Source organism: Musca domestica, unplaced genomic scaffold (assembly GCF_030504385.1).
Source record: "Musca domestica strain aabys unplaced genomic scaffold, Musca_domestica.polishedcontigs.V.1.1 34, whole genome shotgun sequence".
In the NCBI taxonomy this organism is placed as follows: Eukaryota; Metazoa; Arthropoda; class Insecta; order Diptera; family Muscidae; genus Musca; species Musca domestica.
In genome coordinates, this window is record NW_026712313.1 from 3,431,842 (window position 1) to 3,452,731 (window position 20,890).

Sequence of the window (20,890 nt, forward strand, 5' to 3'; positions counted from 1 at the left end):
GTCAAATTGGGTGAAGATTGTTCTGAGTTAGTTCCCTCCGAAACAAAATTATAACTGCTCTTAAGCCATCTTACCAATTCCCAATATATAATAGTCCAGTTTAACCTTTGCTTACTGGTTTATGCGAAATTAATATGTGGAGAGAATATGGTTCTGCAATCGCTTTCGCGGTGGCCATTTTTTAATATAATTATTTACTGTTCCCTGTTTCCCGAGAGGAATTTTGGGTTGATACGAATGTGGAGTAACATACAACTCGAACATCCCTCACCCCCAATCTAATAATGTATTGTTGTGACAATGATAACGAATTATTTAGTATTTGTCCTGCCGAACACTAACAGCAATGATAAAACTTCGTCACACTCTAATACACCAAATGCACCAGAAAGAGACATCGAAAGAGATTTCTCTTATCTGCACTAGGAGCATTAAGTCGAAGAGTGGTCATCGATTGATAAGAAAAATACATTTATTTTCTCTCTCTCTCTCTCCCTTCCAAAATTACTTAGTTGAGACAATGTTTTGTGCGCGATAACAACGAACCGGCTTTTACTGCGGAACACACACACACCACACCACACACAGAGCACAAAATGTTAATTGTTATTTTATTTATTTTAATAATAACATTTTATTTGACTGTTAAACGTCACTACAGCCAATGGCAACGGCTGGGCATTGCAACGGACGATAGTGGTCCAATACCTTTTGGCTGTTTATATCGTGTCATGAAAAAAGAACTACCCTTGGGTCTGGTGTTTTCAAATATCTATGAAAAATATGAGGAGAAATTTGTCGGAATTTATATGCTATTCAAACCTGCCATCTTGCTGAGAGATGCCATTGTGATACGTCAAATAATGACCACAGATTTTGGTAGTTTCCATGATCGTGGTGTTTATGTGGATGAAGAGTATGATCCTTTATCTTCGCATTTATTCAATTTGAAGGGTCAGACATGGCGTAGTTTGAGGGCCAAGTTGACACCTTCATTTTCGTCGGGAAAGCTGAAGGCAATGTTTGAAACCGTCGATGAGGTGGGGGATAAAATGATACGTCATTTGCTGGAGATGGTTCCGGAGGGGGGAACACATCTTGTGGATGTTAAGGATTTGGCAACGACGTAAGTAAGAATTTGAATTTTATGAGATATTCTTAAACAATTTTTGATATTTTTAAAAATTTTAAGTAGATGCTTCGATGTCCGTCTACCCGTACTTCTTCATGTCTGTCCTTCGGTTGAAAGTTCCATATAGTCCACAGCATTTAATCTAGAGCTTTGAAATTTGGCACAAAGGTTTATATTATATGTAGGTTGATTGGTATTGAAAATGGGCTATATAGGTCCAAGTTTTGATACGGCCTCCGTATGACGATACCTCCCGATTTTCGGTATTTTGAAGGTTTCTGCCACAAATTCCAACCAAATTAGGTGAAACTTGACCATTGAGGTTCGTGGTGGATCTGTTTTCACCCTACGAAATATATTCGCTAAAGGTCCAGGAATTAGTATTGACCTCATATAACGGTACCACCCGATTTTCGGTATTTTGAAAGTTCCTGCAACAATTGCCAATTAAATTAGATGCAAGTTGACAATTGGGGTTTTCTGTAGGTCTGTTTTCTCCCTGCCAAAAATATTCGATTCAGGATTCTCTAATTTGGTATTTCCCCCCTATGACGGTACCTCCCGATTTTCGGCATTTTAAACGTTTCTGCCACAAATTAGCTGAAACTTGAACATTAGGGTTCTTGGTAGGTCTGTTTTCACCCTGCCAAACATATTCGCCAAAGGACCACGAATTGGTATGGACCCCATATAACAATACCTCCCGATTTCCGATATTTTTAAAATTTCTGCCACAATTTCCAACCAAAGTAGCTGAAACATGGCCATCGGGGTCCTCTGTAGGTCTGCTTTCACTCTGCCAAAAATATTCACTAAAGGTCCACGAATTGGTATGGACCCCATTAAACGGTACCTCCCGATTTTCGAAATTTGGAAGGTTTCTGCATCAATTTCCGAACAAATTAGCTGAAACATGGCCATCGGGGTCCTCTGTAGGTCTCCTTTCGCCCAGCCAAAAATATTCACTAAAGGTTCACGAATTGGTTTGGCCCCCATAAATCGGTACCTCCCGATTTTCGAAATTTGGATGGTTTCTGCATCAATTTCCGACCAAATTAGCTGAAACATGGCTATCGAGGTCCTCTGTAGGTCTGCTTTCGCCCTGCCAAAAATATTCACTATTCATTGTCATCGGGGTCCTTTGTAGGTCTCCTTTCGCCCTGCTAAAAAAATTCACTAAAGGTCCACGAATTGGTTTGGCCCCCATAAATCGGTACCTCCCGATTTTCGAAATTTGGAAGGTTTCTGCACCAATTTCCGACCAAATTAGCTGAAACATGACAATTGGGGTCCTCGGTAGGTCTGTTATCCCCATGCAAAAAAAAAAAAAAAAAAAAAAATATATATATATATATATATATATATATATATATATATATATATATATATATATATATATTCGCGACAGGTCCACTAATTAGTATATCCCCCATATAACGATACCTCTCGATTTTCGGTATTTTGAAGATTTCTGCCACGATTTCCAAAAAAAAGTAGCTAAAACTTTACAATTGGGGTTCTTGGTAGGTCCGTTTTCTCTTTGCCCACAATGTTCGCTAAAGGTCCACTAATTTCTATAGTCCCAATATAATGGTACCTTCCGATTGTAGGTATTTTGAAGAATTCTGCCACAATATCCAACCAAATTAGCTAAAACTCGAGCATTAAGGTTCTCGGTAGTTCCGTACTCCCCTTGCAAAAAAATATTCGATTCAGGTCCACTTATTGGTATAGTTCCCATATAATGGTACCTTCCGATTTTAGGTGTTTTGAAGATTTTTTCCATAATTTCCAACCAAATTACTTGAAACTTGACCATTGGGGTTCGGAGTAGGTCTGCTCTTTCCTTGCATAAAATATTCGCTACAGGTCCACTAAGTGGTATAGACCCACATAACGTTACCTCCTGATTTCCGGTATTTTCAAGATTTCTACCATAATTTCCAACCAAATTAGCTGAATCTTGACAATTGGGGTTCTCGGTAGGTCTGTTTTCTCTCTGCAAAAACCGTTCGATTCAGGTCCACTAATTATCTCCCTAATATCTCCCCTTATTCGGTATTTTGAAGATTTTAGAAACTTCATTCACCGGAATTGTTTCAAATATCGTATTTGAAGTTCGTAATGGGTACTACAACCGATCATAGAAAATTGTCAATGTAGGTCCACGTTTTCGTATAGCCCCCATATAACAGCACGTCCTGATATTCGATATTTTGGTCAATTTTTGCGACATTATTCACCTGAACTGTTTGAAATTTTGTATTGGTGGATCTTAATGGGTACTACAACCTATGACAAAAATTACTTATGCAGGTCCAAGTCTTCTTCTAGCCCCTATTTAACGGTTTTTATATAAGGCGTATTTTTCGAAATTCATTGAAATTTTTAAAATTTCTTCCAAATGGTGGAGGGTACTAAAAACTCGGTCCGAAATTGGCTTTTTTTCATTTTTTTTTAATTTTGAATAAAGTTACGCCAATGACATTATTGGATCGGTTATATTTGGTCTGGATATTGATAGTTTCTCGAATCCCAACAACGAATTCCATCTGATGAGTGATGGACTATTCAAGAATCCCAAATCGAATGTTTTGCAGCAAATACGACATGTCATGAACTTCATATGTCCGCCGTAAGTAAAAATTTAAATTTAGCGTAAATAAATAATAATTATATCCTCCCTTCCACCATGCCACAGGATAGCCCAACTTCTCTGTCGTTTGGGTGTTAACGACCCAATAACCTTTAGTGTACGCGATATTGTGCAACGAACAATTGAATTTCGTGAGAAAAATGGAGTGATGCGCAAAGATCTACTCCAGCTGTTGATACAACTGAGAAATACCGGAAAAATATCCGATGATAATGATGACACCATATGGCGTTCTGAATCGGCTGCCGAAAATTTAAAATCAATTTCGATTGATATGATATCGGCAAATTTACTTTTATTTTATATCGCCGGATCGGAAACAACAGCGGCTACCATAGCATTTACCCTATACGAATTGGCGATGTATCCGGAAATATTGTCTAAAGTTCAGCAGGAAATTGACAAATGTTTGACGGAACATAAGTTGAGGGCTGGGGGAGCTTTGAGTTATGATGCCATTAAGGATATGAAATATTTGGATTTGTGTGTCATGGGTAAGTAGATTAGGGTGTAAAATTACCTTATATCAGGGGAACTGAAAAATATTTTGAAATATTAAAAAATATTCTGAACACACTTTATACAAATCTATCAAATCTTTTTGTCTGATGTAGGGAAATAGATTAAAAATAGGTTCCAAAATAGAAAAGGGCTTAAAACTCAGCTGTCCCTCTCAATATAAGCGGTCTATTGGCGAAAATTTTTTATAATACAAATATATCTTCTTTAAATTCTAGAAACAATGCGAAAGTATCCCGGCTTACCTTTCTTGAATCGTGAGTGCACAAACGATTGTCAAATCCCCGGCTTGGACTTCACCATAAAAAAGGGCACGGCCATAATCATACCTTTATTTGGCCTTCACAGAGATCCTGAGTATTTTCCCAATCCAATGGATTATAAACCGGAGAGATTTGATAGAGATATCATGGATTATAATCCCATAGCATATATGCCATTTGGAGAGGGTCCCCGACATTGTATTGGTAGGAGTTCATATATTTTATCATAAAATTTTTGATTAAATAAATTTTTTGTTTTCAGCTCAGCGCATGGGTGTGGTAAATGTGAAAGTTGCCTTGGTCAAATTTTTATCCAACTTTTCAATTGAACCCATGGAACGTAAGGAAGTTGAATTTAAGTTTCACACAACGCCCATCCTTCTGCCAAAAGGAGGTCTACCAATATCCATACGAAGGAGATGATCTGTAGAAAACAATTAGCAAGACGGAGAAGAATAAATATAAATATTTTTAGAGTGGAATAATTGAAAGTTTCTTTTCAAAGAGCAGCTATGGATCATATGGAAATATAGTTTTTCATAAAACAAAAAAAAAGAAGAGAAGGTCTTTTCATTGAAGAGAAGACGAGGTCTTCTCAGAGGACAGCAGAAAAAGGCTTCTTATAGAGAACAAAAAAAGAGATTTTCTCATAAAAGTGCAACATAGGTCTTTTTAGGGAAGAGACGAAGAAGGGATCTTCTTTTGGAGTAGAAGAAGAGATCTTCTTGTAGAAGAGAAGAAAAATTCTTGTTCTAGGAGAGAAGAAGAAGTCTTAATATACAAGAGAAAGGGGGATATTCTCATAGCAGAGAAATAGAGGTCTTCTTAAGGAAGAGAAGAATACAATTCTAGGAGTGAGGAAGAAGCCTTTTTCGAGGGGGAAGACGAATTCTTCTTCCTCGCGAGAAGAAGAATCCGTCTTTTACGAAAGAAGAAGATGTATTTATCTTCTTGGGGAGATGAATAGGTCTAATTCACCTAGGAGATATGAAAAGGTCTTAATCATTTAGGAGTGATAAAGAGGTATTCATCTTCTAGGAGAGATAAAGAGGACGGATGAAGAAGTCTTCTCCCTCTAGGAGAGAAGAGGAGGTCGTCTTCCTCTAGGAGAGAAAAAAAGCCTCAGGAAAATAGAGGTCTTCTTAAGGAAGAGAACAATACAATTATGTATGTCTTCTTCTAGGAGAGATAAAGAAGCTTTTTTCGAGGGAAGAAGACGGATTCTTCTTCCTAGTGAGAAGAAGAATCCTTCTTCTACGAAAGAAGAAGTTCTTCTTCTACAAGAAAAGAAGAGGTATATATCTTCTTGGAGAGATGAAGAGGTCTAATTCATCTAGGAGTGATGAAAAGGTCTTAACCTAGGGGAGATAAAGAGATCTTCATCTTCTAGAAGATGTGAAGAGGTCTTTATCTTCTAGAAGATATGAAGAGGTCTTAATCCTTTAGGAGTGATGAAGAGGTCTTCATCATCTAGAACGGATGAAGATGTATTCCTCCTCTAGAAGAGAAGAAAAAGTTTTACCCATCTAGGAGAAAAGAAGAGGTATTCCTAATTTGGGAGTGATGAAGAGGTTTCCATCTTCTACGAGAGATTAAGAGATCTTCACGCTCTAGGACGGATGAAGAGGTCTTCTTCCTCTAGAAGAGAAGAGGTCTTCCTACTCCAGGAGAGAAGAAGAAGTCTCCCTCTTCTTGAAAAGCTGAGGTCTTCTTCTAGAATATAAAAATCTGAGATCTTTTTCTGCTAGAAGGGAAGAGGTCTTCTTCTTCGACGAAGGAAGAAATAGTTACATGAGAACTTCTTCTAGACGATGTCTTCTCCTTTTTCTAAAAGAAAATAAGTTTGACGTCTTCTTCTTCTAGAAAAGAAGAAAATGAGGACTTCCCCTTCTACAAAATAGGAAAAAGAGTTCTTCTTCATCTCCTCTCGATGAGTAGAAGAAGGTGTCTTCTCTCATAGGATGGTAGAAAAAGATGTCTTGTTTCATAGATGAGAATTGGGTCTTCTCTGATGGATGAGTAGAGGATGAGGTCTTCTCTCATAAATGAGTAGAGGATTAGGTCTTCTTTGATGGGTTTGTAGAAAAAGAAGAGGTATTCTCTCATAGATGAGTAGAGGATTAGATCTTCTCTCATATATCAGTAGAAGATGTGGCCTTCTCTCATAGCTGAGTGGAAGATGTGGCTTTTTCTCAAAGATGAGTAGAAGATGTGGTCTTCTCTCATAGATGGGGGCAAGTAGAGGTCTTCTCTTGAGATGAGCATTAGAAGAGGTCTTCTCTCGTAGATGAGTAGAAGATGTTGTCTTCTCTCATAGATAAGGAGAAGAAGAGGTCTTCTCTCATAAATAAGGGGAAGGAGAGGTCTTCTCTCATAGATGATGGGAAGAAGAGTTCTTCTCGCACTGATGAGGGGAAGAAGAGGTCTTCCCTCACTGATGAGAAGAAGAAGAGGTCTTCTTTTTCTGATGAGTAGAAGAAGAGGTCTTCTCTCACTGATGAGCAGAAAAAAGGTATTTGAGAGTAAATGACTTTTCATAGAAGAGAAGTAGAGGTCTTTTTAAAGAAGATAGGTAAGACTTCATCTTCAAAGGGTCTCCTTTAGAAAAAGACAACTAGGTCTTATAATAACATTATTATATTATTCTAGGAGAGCAGTAGATCTTACTTTATAAGACGATCAGTTCTTCTTTAAGAACTTGACTTTTATATATATTGTCAAAGAAGAGATCTTGGGCATTTTTCAAAAAAGACATCCTGGGACATTTCCATTCGATATTTTTTTCAAAGTAGACCCTCAGCTCTTCTTTTACAACAATACTGTCTGTACTTATAGAAGAAGATCTGTAGGTCTGCTTATAGATTAAGACCTCCTCTAAATTATATTACAGCCGGAGACCTCTGGGTCATCTTATAGACGGAGAACTCTAGGTCATTTTAAAGAAGAAGATCTCTGGGTCTTTTCATAAACAAATGTCTCTTGGCCTTTTTAAAAAATTACATATAGATCTTCATAAAAATAAACCAAAGGATCTTTTTATAGGAGACCATCTCTAGTACCTCATATGGGGTAAGTGCTCTAGCTAATTTTATAGAAGAAAGGTATTTTTTCTTCTTGTTAAAAAAGACCTCTGGATCTTCCCTATATAAGTGTTATGTGGCTTCTTATGTAAAAGCATTGTATCATTTTATTAAAAAAATTGTTTTTTTTAAATACGAAATTTATTGTTAGCCATTTAACAAATTGTCACTTTTTTGAAAAAAAAAACTTAATCTGAAGCAATGCAACCTTATTGAATGGCAGATAATGGAAGCTTTTCTGTGTAAAATACCATAAAATAGTCAAGATGTGGGTCACCATTAAAAGAAGCTACTTACATATTCACTTCATTATTATTATGGCAACTGCAACATCTACGGCATCCACAAATCTTCTACAAAATAATGGAGTGATCAACAGATCGACAAAAGAAAATTTCAACACTTTTCTTTGGCAACAAAAAATTTGTTCAACTGGAGTTTGAAACAAAATAAAATAAATAAAACAGCCAAGACGTAACATTACACAATTCAAACGGCTAAATGCTACAAATATCAGCAACGTAATCGCATACGTAAACACCTCAAAAAACAATGATCTACTGAACAATAATATTAACACAATAATATGATAAAGAAAAGAAAAACAAAAACAACAATGTATGGATATTTGTTAGACAAGTTCGAATATTAGAGACTCTGCTTTTGAAGTGGGGAGGAATATGTAAATCGATGTTATTACGAGGTATGGATTTTATTTTTTAGAAAAAAAATTTATTTAGTCCCCTTTGAGTTATAATCGTAGTTTTTTGAAAAAAAAGAAAAATTCCTTTAAAATCTTAAAAATACCGAATGTAGCCGTATATTAGGGTCTATACGATCTGCATACGCAACTTTTATCATAAGCCTGCACAGACAATTTTCTGGCATAGGTTGTAGTATCCATTACGAACTTCAAATACAAAATTTTAATAATTCCGGTAAATAATGTCGCTAAAATCATCAAAATACCGTTTATCCGGGGTATCGTTATATGGGGGCTTTACGAAGACACAAAAATTTTTCTGTCGCAGGCTGTAATATCCATTACGAACTTCAAATGCGACATTTGAAACAATCCGGTAAATAATGTCGCTAAAATCATCAAAATACCGAATATCGGGGGGTACCGTTATATGGGGACTATACGAAGACGCGGACCTGCACAGACAATTTTCTGTCGTAAGCTGTAGTATTCATTACGAACCTCAAATACTAAATAGGAAGAAGTTTCGGTACATAATGTCGCCAAAATCATCAAAATACCGAATATCGGGGTACCGTTATATGGGGGCTATACGAAGACGTGGACCTACATGGCCCATTTTCTGTCTTATGCTGTAGTATTCAGAACGAACTTCAATACCAAATTTTAAACAATTCCCGCAAATAATGTCGCTAAAATAATCAAAATACCGCATATCGGGAGGCACCGATGCATGGGGGCTATACGAAGACATGGACCTACATGACCCATTTTCAATGCTAAAAGTCCTGCAGACATAATACACATTTGAGTACATTTTTATCAACTTACTTCATTTCGTTCGGAAGCTAGAGTGATTTCGCACCATCGTTGGTTACCGTGATACTGGTAGCGAGCCCCAAGAAAGTGGACAGAAGAAAACAGCAACATCAGCAAAAACGGTTAGAAAAGTAAATATGCGACTTCATCGAAAACCGCGTGGCAGTGGCCAAAAAATAGCTCATGTGCTGAACATATCGCAATATTCCATTCGGCAAATATTAAAAAATGAGCTCGGGGTAAAACCATTGAAATTCCAAAAAGTGCAAGAACTTACACCGCAACAGAAAGAAAATAGTTTTCTCCGTTTCCGATGAGAAAACATTCGTTGTCCAGCAAATTGTAAACATACAAAATGATAGTGTGATCGGCTCTTGCCAAAGAGGTCAGCTGAAAATGTGCAACTTCGGTTGACCACCAGGACTCAAGCGTCGGCCATGGTGATGGTGTGGGCCGCCATAACAGCCGATGGTCGCTCTCCGCTCGTATTAATCGACAGTGGTATAAGAATATATGCCGAATATTATCGCGAAAATATTCTAGAGGATGTATTTAAGCCTTGGGCACGCAAACATTTTGGCCGCAGACCTTGGACATTCCAACAGGACTCAGCACCATTGCACTCAGCACGTGCCACCCAAAAATGGTTAAAAAATGAGGCTCCTCGCATCATTCCAGCTCACAATGGCCACTAAAATCTTCGGTTACCAAACCGTTGGACTATTGTGTCTGGAGTATTTTGGAAAGCAAGGTTGGCACTAAAACATACCAATGTGTCGATCGCCTCAAGCAAGCGCTTCGCCGGGAATGGGGCAAAATATCGCAGAGCAACATTCGGGCAACGTGTGACGGTTTTATTGGCCGTTTGAAGGCCATAATTCGTGCCAAAGGTGACCAATTCAAACAAATCTAAACTTATTCTAAAATTTGAAGCTATTTCCGTATTTTTTTTTTTGCCTTCATTCAATAAAATATACAAAAACAAGTTAGAAAGCAATAAATTTAACCGGCCCGAACTTTGAATACTCTCCACCACTTGGACCGACTTTGGAAATTTTCAAAAAATAAAATCCGTAAACAATTCTGTTAAAACCTTAAAAATACCGAATATTGCCGTTATATTGGGGTCTCTACGACGTGAACCTAAATAAGCTTTGTTTGTCATAAGCCATTACCATATTCAAATTCGAAACTTGAAATAAACGGTGAATAATGTAGCTAAAATCATCCAAATACCGTACATAGGGAGGTACTGTTATATGGGGGCTATACGAAGACCTGGACCTGCATAGACCATTTTCTGTTACAGGCTGTAGCATCCATTACGAACGTCAAATACGACATCTCAAACCATTTCGGTTAGTATTATATATAGGGAGGTACTGATATATGAAGAAATGGACCTGCACAGACAATTTACTGTTTCATATATGGGGCTATATGAAGTCGTGGACCTGCATAGACAATTTTTTGTCACAGACTGTAGTTCCCATTACGAACTCTAAATACGTAATTTGAACCCACTCCGGTGAATAATAACGCTAAAATCATCAAAATACCGAATATAGGCAGGGTCCGTTATATGGGGGCTATACGAAGACGTGAACCTGCACATACAATTTTCTGTCACAGATTGTAGTATCCATTACGAACTTCAACTACCAAATTTGAAACAATTCCGGTGAATAGTGTCGCTAAAATCATCAAAATACCGAATATCGGGAGGTACCGTTGTATAGGGGGTATACGAAGACGTGGACCTGCACAGACAATTTTCTGTCTTAGGCTGTAGTATACATTAGGAACTTATACTACGAAATTTGAAACAATTCCGGTGAATAATGTCGCTAAAGTTATGAACATACCAAATATAGGGAGGTACCCTTGTATGGGGGCTATACGAAGACGTGGACTTGCACAGACAATTTTCTATCACAGATTGTAGTATCCATTACGAACTTCAACTACCAAATTTGAAACAATTCCGATGAATAGTGTCGCTAAAATCATCAAAATTCGGAATATCCGTAGGGGGTCTATATGAAAACTAGGTCCACGGTCCATTTTCGAACTTAATCTGCCTATTGGCAAATGCAAATGTGTGCAAAATTAGTCTTCTGTCTCAATTCGTTTGAAAGATAGCGTGGTTACAACAGACAGACGGAAAGACAGACAGACGGACATCACTAAATCGACTTAGAATTTTACGCTGATCAAGAATATATATACTTTGTTGGGTATGACATGAGTATTTCGAGAAGTTACAAACGGCATGACAAAGTTAATATACCCTCCATAGTATGGTGGAGGGTATAAAATTATAGAGTTTGACTGCAGTTTTTTTATCTCACCCTGTATTATACTCAGATATGAAAAACCTCCATCGAATGAAAACTCATTGTACACACAAAACGATTACTAGTGTCTGAACAAGACAGACAGCAAGGCATTTGATCGGAGGGTGGACGGACGGACGGACGGTCAGGCGGATCGACTTGTATGAACACACCGATCAGACATATGGTCACAAGCCGCAATACAAAATTAAACCACAAACGACTTGTGAGTGTGCGTGTGTGTGCTGAGCGTTCAAACAAACATCTGCGATGCTTTAGCGAGACAATTCCAAAACCGATATAACTTTGCAATTTTATTGCTTAAATTACCAGCTGAAAACACCTGTTGTTGTAACAGCGCACTTCAAAACAAACGGATGGATAAACGATAAAACCTCTACAAACAAAAACAACAACAACAGAAAATGGGACGCACTTGTTGTGAAATGAAATATGAGCAGAGCACGGCAGAGAGAGAGAGAGAGAGAGAGGCAGGGAGGGTAACAGATGTCGGCAGAGAAGCATTAACACGCATTGTAATGCATTGCCATAAAAACAATGTTTAGTGTGGTATTAAATGAATAATTAATTGGAAATTTTATAGCGAGGCGATGAATTAATTAATTGCAGAATAATTACGAAAATATTGTATTTCATTGAAGATGCGAAATCAATGAAAACGGCTGACTGACTTAAGGATTTATCAACACCCAGATGAAACGGCGGAAGCTAGAATCTTCAAACTTTCGATGAGGGTCACTCTTGGTACGAAAGTGTCTGCTAAGGCTGGATTTCTGAAAATTCGTACTAGAATGTCACAAACAGTACATAAAGGTACTAAATATGTAACCCTTTGTATATGACGAACCAGTTGAGCTAGAACTCTTAAATTTGGAATGAAGGCCACGGATGGAGTGCACGATGGATGTACCAAAGGGATTTTGGAAATTCGCATTATAAATCTACGAAAAGTACTAAAATGTACTACATTTGGTACTATTTCATATCATGTGAACGGTTAGAACTAAAAACCAGTAAAGAATGTCTTAAAGTCGGGCGGGGCTGACTTTATGATACCCTACACCACCTTGCCAATTTAGAAGAGGTCCGCATAACAATTAAAAGCTTTTATGGGAGAATTCAATCATACACGCTATGATTATGATTATAATTTAAAGTTCAAAGTTCAAAGGACTAAACATGCCGAAGCATTTGTATCTTTTAAATTCGGACCATTTGGTGCACAATTAATTTGAAATCGGATAAATATATATATATGGGAGCTATATCCAAATCGGAACCGATCTCGATAAAATTTGGCAAAGATATTTCTGAGCTGTATTTGATATATTTCCCCGAATATCGTTATTACGGAGTGCATATTACGGTTGTGGGTAACATATATAACAAATCGGATGAACAATATATATGGGAGCTATAGCTATATCTGAACCGATCTTCACCAACTTTGACATTCTAGCTTCTAGATTCAATTCGGCCTTAAGTACCAAAGTCCATCCCATTTGGATAAATATTAGACGTTTGGTGCACAATAAAAGGTAATTCGAACGAAGTTATATATGGGAGCTATATCCGAATCTGGACCGATCTCGATTAAATTTAGCAAATTTATTTCTGAGCTGCATTTTATATATTTCCACAAATATTGTTGTTACAGAGTGCATATTACGGCTGCGGAGGACAAACAATAACAAATCGGATGAACAATATATATGGGAGCTATAGCTATATCTGAACCGATTTCGATCAAATTTGGCATACTTATTTTCAGATCCAATCTGATCGCACGTGCAAAATTCCTTACTATTAGGACTGATATTGCACGTTTGGTGCACAATAAAAGGCAAATCGGACGAAGATATATATGGGAGCTATATCTAAATTTTGACCGATTATCTCCAAATTCAATAGGGTTCGTCCTTGGGCCAAACAAATGATGCAAAATTTCATCTGGATAGGGCAATAAATGCGAACTGTACTTTGTTTACAAAAATACATGGACAGAATGACAGACGGACGGACATGCATAAATCGACACAGAAGGAACTATGGGTCTATCTCGTTTCCTTTTGCCTGTTACAAACAAATGCACAAAGACATAATACCCTGACCACCTTGTGGTGTAGGGCATAAAAAGAACGTGAAATTTGGAATGGGAATCAAGATTGAGGAGCAGAGTCGATATAAAAGGTAGTTACGAACTTGTGGACTCACGTATACGAAAAGTACCAAACGGTACTAATTTTTGTACAATTTAAATTTCGTGGAACGGATGGAGCTGAAATCCTAAAATGTGAAATTAACATTACTGGCGGGGTGTAGGATTGGAATATGGAGGTGATTTTAGAAATTTTGTAATTGTGCACGAATAGTACTAAATTTGGTACAATTTCAATTTTGGGAGAACCGATAGAGTTGGAATCATGGAATTTGGAAATAAGATTACTAGTGCATTCTAGGACTGAGGTATGTAGGTACTTTTGGAAATTCGTACTTATGTGTACTAATTTACTAAATTTTGTATAATTTTGCTTTCGTGGAACCAATAGAGCTGGAACTCCGAAATTTAGAAATAAAATTACTGATGCATTCTAGTTCTGAAGAATGTAGGTACTTTTGAAAATTCATACTTATGTGTAGTAAATGGTACTAAATTTTATATAATATTAATTTTGGGTGAACCGTTAGACTTTGAATCCTAAAACTTTAAAATAAAATTTGTATTAATGTAGGTAGTTATGACAATTTGTACTTAAGAGTACCGAATAGTACGAAAGTTGGTACAATTTAAATTTGGGAGAACCAGTAGAGCTGGTATTTAAGAAATTGGAAATGAGATTACTGATAATTCGATACCCCAATTGGGATATGCAGTTTTTTTTTTTTTGAAAAATCGTACTTATGTCTACTAAATGGTACTAAATTTGATACAACTTGGATTTGGGTGAACCAATAGGGCTGGTATTCTGAAAATTGGAAAATTGTCGGAGTATAGTATTGTTATATGGAGTTAGTTTTGAAATTTCGTACTTATGTGTACTAAATGGTACTAAATATAGCTTAATTTAAATTTTTGGGAGAACCAATAGAATTTTGAATTAAGATTAGTGTTTGAGTGTTGAATTTGGTTATGTCGGAAGTTTTGGAAGTTCGTACTTATGTGTACTATATGTGTACTAAATTTTGGTATAATTTGTACTTTGGCGAACAGATATTGATGAAATCCCGAAAATGTATAACTGGGGATACTACGGGAGTGTAAGATTATGGTATGAAGGAAGCTTTGGAAATTCGTTCTTATCTCTACCAAATGGTACTAAATTTGGTAAAATTTGGATTTTGGTGAACCAATAGACTTGGAATCCTGAAATGTGGAAATAAGATTACTGTTAGAGTGTAGGGTTGAGATCTGGAGGTGGTTTTGAAAATACGTACTAAAACGTACAAAATCGTACCAAATTTGGCTTTGAGTAAGGGATTGAGTTGGAAGTCCAAAAATTTGATATTAGGATCACGTTGGATCTGTATTTGGAAATATGTACTAAAAAACAAGTAAAAAAACATTAAGTTCGGCCGGGCCAAACTTTTAATACTCTCCACCTTAGGGTAAAAGAAACATTAGAAGAAATGTGGCAAAAACCATTAAAATGCCGAATATCGGGAGGTACCGTTATATGGGGGCTACACCAAAACGTGGACCTATAATTACAATGTTTCGCCACACGAACTAGGACCCATTATGACCCACAAATACCAATTTTTTGGCAAATCCGTGAAAAAATGTGGCAAAAATCATAAAAATACAGAATATCGGGAGGTACCGTTATATGGGGGCTATACCAAATCATGGACCCATACACGCAATGTTTCGCCACCGGAGCTGGAACCCATTATGACCAACAAATGCCAATTTTCAGACAAATCCGTGAAAAAATGTTGCAAAAATCATCAAATTACCGAATATCGGGAGGTACCGTTATATGGGGGCTATACCAAATCATGGACCCATACATGCAATGTTTCGCCACCGGAGCTGGAAACCATTATGACCCACAAATACCAATTTTTATACAAATCCGTGAAAAAATGTGGCAAAAAAAACTAAAATACCGAATATCGGGAGGTACCTTTATATGGGGGCTATACCACAACGTGGACCTATACATGCAATGTTTTTCCACACGTTCAGGGACCCGTTATGACCTACAAATACCAATTTCCAGACAAATCCGTGAAAAAATGTGGCATAAATCATCAAAATACCGAATATCGGCAGGAACCGTTATATGGGGACTATACCAGAACGTGGACCGATATATCTCATTTTCAATACCAACCATCCTAGACACAATACCAATTGCTCTGCTAAATTTTGGCGCTCTACGTCAAATAATGTGGGCTGTATCGTGATTTCAACAGACAGACGGACAGACAGACAGACGGACATCGTTAAATCGACTTAGAATTTTATGCTGATTATGAATATATATACTTTATGGGGTCTAAGACGAATATTTAAGGATGTTACAAACGGAATGACAAAGTTAATATACCCTCCTTTCCAAGGTGGTGGGTATAATAATTAAGTACTAAATAGTATTTCCTTTGGTATTTCGTAGAGGAATCTATCTGAGAATCTGAAATTTAGAGTGAGAATCTTTGATTTCGATTTTTTTTTGAAATTCCTACAATACGTGTACTAAAACTACTAAATTGCACTAAATTTGGTACCATTTGGAATTATGTGCACGGATAGTGGAAAAATCTTAAAATTTGATATAAGAATCAATTTTTGGAAATGGGGTTGATGTAAGGTGGTGGTTTTGGAAATGTTTGCTAAGTGTAAAAACTGTACTAAATGGTACTAAATTCAGTACAATTCCTTTTTTGGGGAACTGCATAAGCTGGTAATTTGAAATTTTGTTATTAGGGGTGTCAGGTTTGTGATAAAGAGGTTGTTTTGGTTTTGTGTATCATGAGTCACGAAAAGTACTAAATACTACTATATTTGCTACAATTTGGTATTGGGTCAAGAGATAGTGCTCAGAATCTGAAATTTGGTATTAGGGCCGCTGTTCATATATAGCCTGGATATATGAAGGTGGTTTCGGAAATGTGTACTATTATTGTACGAAAAGTATAGAGTGGTACTATATTTTGAACTGAGTGAAGTAATAGAGCAGGAATTCCCAAATTTGATATTGAGATTGCTGTTGACATCTGGAATGGTGATATGTAGGTGGTTTTGGAAATGTGTATTATAAATTTACGAAAAGTCCTAAATAGTACCGAAGTTGATATTGGGTGAAGGGATAGTGCTGGAGTCTTCAAATTTGATATTGAGGTTGGTATGGGTTGGTAGGGCTATGTTGGTATCTTCAATTGAGATATGGAGATGGTTATGAAAATGTATTCTATAATTGTACGAAAGGTACTAAGCGGTACTAAATTTAATATTGGGTGATAGAATAGGGCTGGAATCGTCAAAGTCAAAATAAAGCTCTATGTTGGGATCTGGAGTTGAGATATGTAGGTGGTTTTTTGAAATGTCTACTATAATTGTACGAAAAGTACTAAGTGGTACTAAATTTGGTAATGGGTGAAGGGATAGAACTGGAATCCTCATATTTGATGTTGAGGTCTCTGTTGGTACCTGGAATTGAGATATGGCGGTGTTTTTTGGAAATGTACTAAATAGTACTAAATTTGATATTCGCAGAAGGAATATAGCTGATATTTGATGTAGATGTCACTGTTGATGACTGTGGTTATAATGTGGAAAGTTATAATTTGGAAATATGTCCTAAAATTGTTCGAAAAGTACTAAGTGGTACTAAATTGTGCATTGGACGTAGGAATATAGCTAGAATCATCAAATTTAATATTGAGACCTCTGTTGGTATCTTGAATTGAGATATGGAGGTGGGTTTGGAGACGTGCGTTATAATAGTACGAAAAGTGCTGAATAGTACTATATTTGGTATTGGGCATTGGGATAGAGATAAATTTCTGAAATTTGACATTTGGATTACCAATCACATCTGTGTTGGAAATTTGGCGGTGGTTTGGAAATGCGTCTAATTTCTACACAATGTACTAAATAGTACTAAATTTTGGAACGACTAAAGCCATAGAGCTGGAACAGTAAAATTTTATATTGCGAGAACTTTTGGAGCCTAGGATTTAAATATGAAAGCGTTTTGTAAATGAGTACTAAAATTGTACGAATAGTACTAAATGTAACTAAATTTAATATTGAAAGAATGTACAGAGCAGGAATCCCGAAATTTCATATTGAGGTCTCTGTTGGTATCCGGTTTTGAAATCTTGTGATAGTTTTGCAAATGTTTACTATAATTGCTCAAATAATACTTAATGGTACTAATTTTGGATCACTGTGGGCGTCTAGGATAGAGGTATGTAGATTGTTTTGGAGATACGTATTAAATTTTGTATGGGGTCAGAAGATAGAGCGGAAATTCTGAAATTTTAAATTGAGGTCGCTGTTGATTTCTTGGGTGTACATATGGAGACGTTGAAATAGTTTTGGACAGAAAAATTGAATGTGGGTCCATTGTGCAATGGTTGTACTAATATCCTCCTCCGTAAACTTCAAAATTGAAGATTTTGAAGACTTTTTGGTGTAAAATGTAAACATTTTCCTATTATTCTTTCTGAAAAAGGGAATTGAGTAAAATTTATAAAGTTTTGATTTAAAAAAATGTCAAGGCCAAACAGGTACTTGCTAGTCTCTCATAATCCTCTAACAACCCCTTTCCCATAAAAAAATCAAACACATTTTTAAGACTTTGTTTTTTTTTTTAATTTGTTCTTTCTTATTTTTTTGCTACAATAAAACATTTTATTCATCTTCTTCTTTTTTTATTTTCATTTTTTATTGATTATTGAATTGGAATCATCTTTAGACTAAACTATTTTTTACTTGTTTCTTTTTGTTTATAAACTATTTGAAAATAGAGATAATAATAATAATAACATCTAAATAATGTGTATTTAAGAAACTTATCATTCATCGTACATCAAAAATTTAAATTCACTTCTTATTATTTTTTTATTATTAGTAATTAAAATAATTATATATTACTTTACCTCTACTCTTGTTAAACACTGAAAAAAAAAAATTCCAAAAAAATCACATTAACGGAAAAAGTGCTAAAGATGACAGAAAAACAGAATCACAAACTTTATTTAATTTAATTTTTTTTTTTTTTGAGTTTTGATTTTTTTTTTCAACTTTTTCTTGACCTAAATATTTTTTATAATTTTGTTTTTTTGATTTTTTTATATATAGTTTTTTTCTTTTTGTATATATAGATCTGTATATATAGTTAATCATTTTTTTTTTGGTTTTTTATTTTATTTTATTTTTTTCTCTTTTCAAATATATAACCTATGTTATCATCATTCTTTTCCTTAAATAACTTTTCTCAAATTTCCTTATATATTTTTTCAATATATTCATAATTACAAACTTTTTACATCAGGATTAGGAAGGTTTTTTGTTGTGGTGGTGTTCTGGTGAGGGCTACTATTTTGGAAGGTTTGAATTTTAAGCACAAAATATAATAAATAAAACAAAAAAAAAATTAAATAGTGCGAGCTTTGCAATAAGAAAGAGTCATAAAACCCAATAAAAAGAGCAAATGTCGTGCAGGTCTTTTGGGGCACAAAACTACTTTGAATTTTTAACAGAGAGAAAATATACTTAATCGAAATTGTGGTTTCAGATCGCTGCAATGACAACGGGGTCCCTGCAGTTAAAATATAAGCTCTTTCTAAAAAAAATAAAAACTGAAAATTTACAAAAATCGTTGATTTTATTCTTCCCCCTGGATAGGTTGTTATATAGCAGTCTATTTCAATAAAAATCCGTTTGTTCGATTTAGAGTCGACTTAGCTTTCTGATGTCCATATTAACTCTCAGGATTCAGTCCAAACTTTGTTAATGGCAATACTTCTAATAGACCTCAAAGTAGGTTTATATTAGAGCTTTTTGCCGCGTGTATCTATGAGGTTTATTTGACGAATATCCGATGGAATTTACAATTTCAATCCACTTGGTTTCCATTATCCGGTAACCTATAAACGTACTATAAATCGAGTTCGATCACGGTTTTCCCCTCAAAACATCTACTTTATTATTGTGTTAGGTCATATCCCTTCCGATTCACAAAAAAAAGATGTTGACATAAACATTGACAAAGGCCATTCATTCTGCAGAACATGTTCAATGTACGTTTATAGTCTCTCCATTGGTAGAGCAAAGCTTATTCGCTCATATTCCAGTGAGTATTTTCGATTTCTTTGTTTTTCTCCCAGGACTATTCTCGATCTGTATACCGAAATCATTCTGACTTCGGAACGAAATGGAGTAAGTGATAACATTTTACTTACATATTTTATTAAGTCCGTAGACTTGGATATAGGTAAACGATTTGATATATCCTCACACAATTTTTAAAAAAACAGACACTTATACTGCGTTGTGGACCGACAGACTAGTATTGCTAGATCGACTCGAAATACCATAATGTCGATGAGGCAAATTTCGGTCCCCTCGAAATTCAAACAGCTGAGGATTAAGCCAGTAAGGAAAAGTCAAAAGACGGTCAGTGCCGACTAAGAGTTCCCATAACAAAAGAATTTTTTCAAGTAGCAACATATGGCTTTTGAGCAGTTATAGTTTGTTATAGAGTGCATAATATCACTTGGAGAAGGATTATATAAAAAAATATATATCGGAGCCGAGTTGCACAATATAGAAACGTACGTCCCGAATTTCACTCCATTTGGGCTGTTATTAGCCATTATTTGCACAATAAACCTGAAATCGGATTAAGGATATATAGGTGATTGACTTAAACACCAAATCGGATGAAACATATACAGGGTTGCCCATATTCGACGCACGGACGGCCATTTCGATGACTCTTTGGGCCCATTCCAATCGACGAGGCTTGTCCGCAGGCAACATTCTTTGCGTCAATTAAATTTTGTACGGGAACAAATGCAAATCAATGCAAATAATCCGTTGTAAAGTGGACCGAGCCATGCCCAACTGCTGAGAACGGCGTTTTTGGGATGTTCTTGGGGACCTCTCAACACTGGCTCGTACGGCAGCGATATTCTCGGCCGATCGCCTTGGTCGACTTTTATATGGCCTCTTCGGATTAGAAAGAGCCTTACCAGTCGAAAATTTTTCGTATAAACGCTTAATGGTGTTCTTAGAAGGCGCACATCTCACATTCTTTAATGTTTTAAAAGCACGTTGAGTTTTCACAATTGACTTCTTCTGTTGAATGTAAATTTCAACTATTTCAGAGCGCTCGCGTGGCGTGTA

At 36.1% G+C, this 20,890-nt stretch overlaps 1 protein-coding gene across 1 annotated transcript; it reads left to right on the forward strand.

Annotated features, from left to right (window-relative positions):
* Positions 1-525: 525 nt before the first annotated feature.
* On the forward strand, positions 526-5,055 carry LOC101889532 (cytochrome P450 6d1-like). Its single transcript, XM_005183145.4, has 5 exons — positions 526-1,126; positions 3,606-3,767; positions 3,834-4,282; positions 4,526-4,774; positions 4,833-5,055. The coding sequence occupies exons 1-5, from the start codon at positions 597-599 to the stop codon at positions 4,991-4,993; spliced, it is 1,551 nt and encodes a 516-aa protein (XP_005183202.1). The 5' UTR covers positions 526-596; the 3' UTR covers positions 4,994-5,055.
* Positions 5,056-20,890: the final 15,835 nt, after the last annotated feature.

What these genes read in the sequence shown, in the direction of transcription:
- LOC101889532 (XM_005183145.4), top strand. Translation starts at nt 597, where the DNA reads ATGTTAATTGTTATTTTATTTATTTTAATAATAACATTTTATTTGACT. An exon ending in TTTGGATTTGTGTGTCATGG is followed by an intron (nt 4,283 to 4,525) that starts GTAAGTAGATTA and finishes TTTAAATTCTAG; the next exon opens with AAACAATGCGAAAGTATCCC. An exon ending in GGGTCCCCGACATTGTATTG is followed by an intron (nt 4,775 to 4,832) that starts GTAGGAGTTCAT and finishes TTTTGTTTTCAG; the next exon opens with CTCAGCGCATGGGTGTGGTA.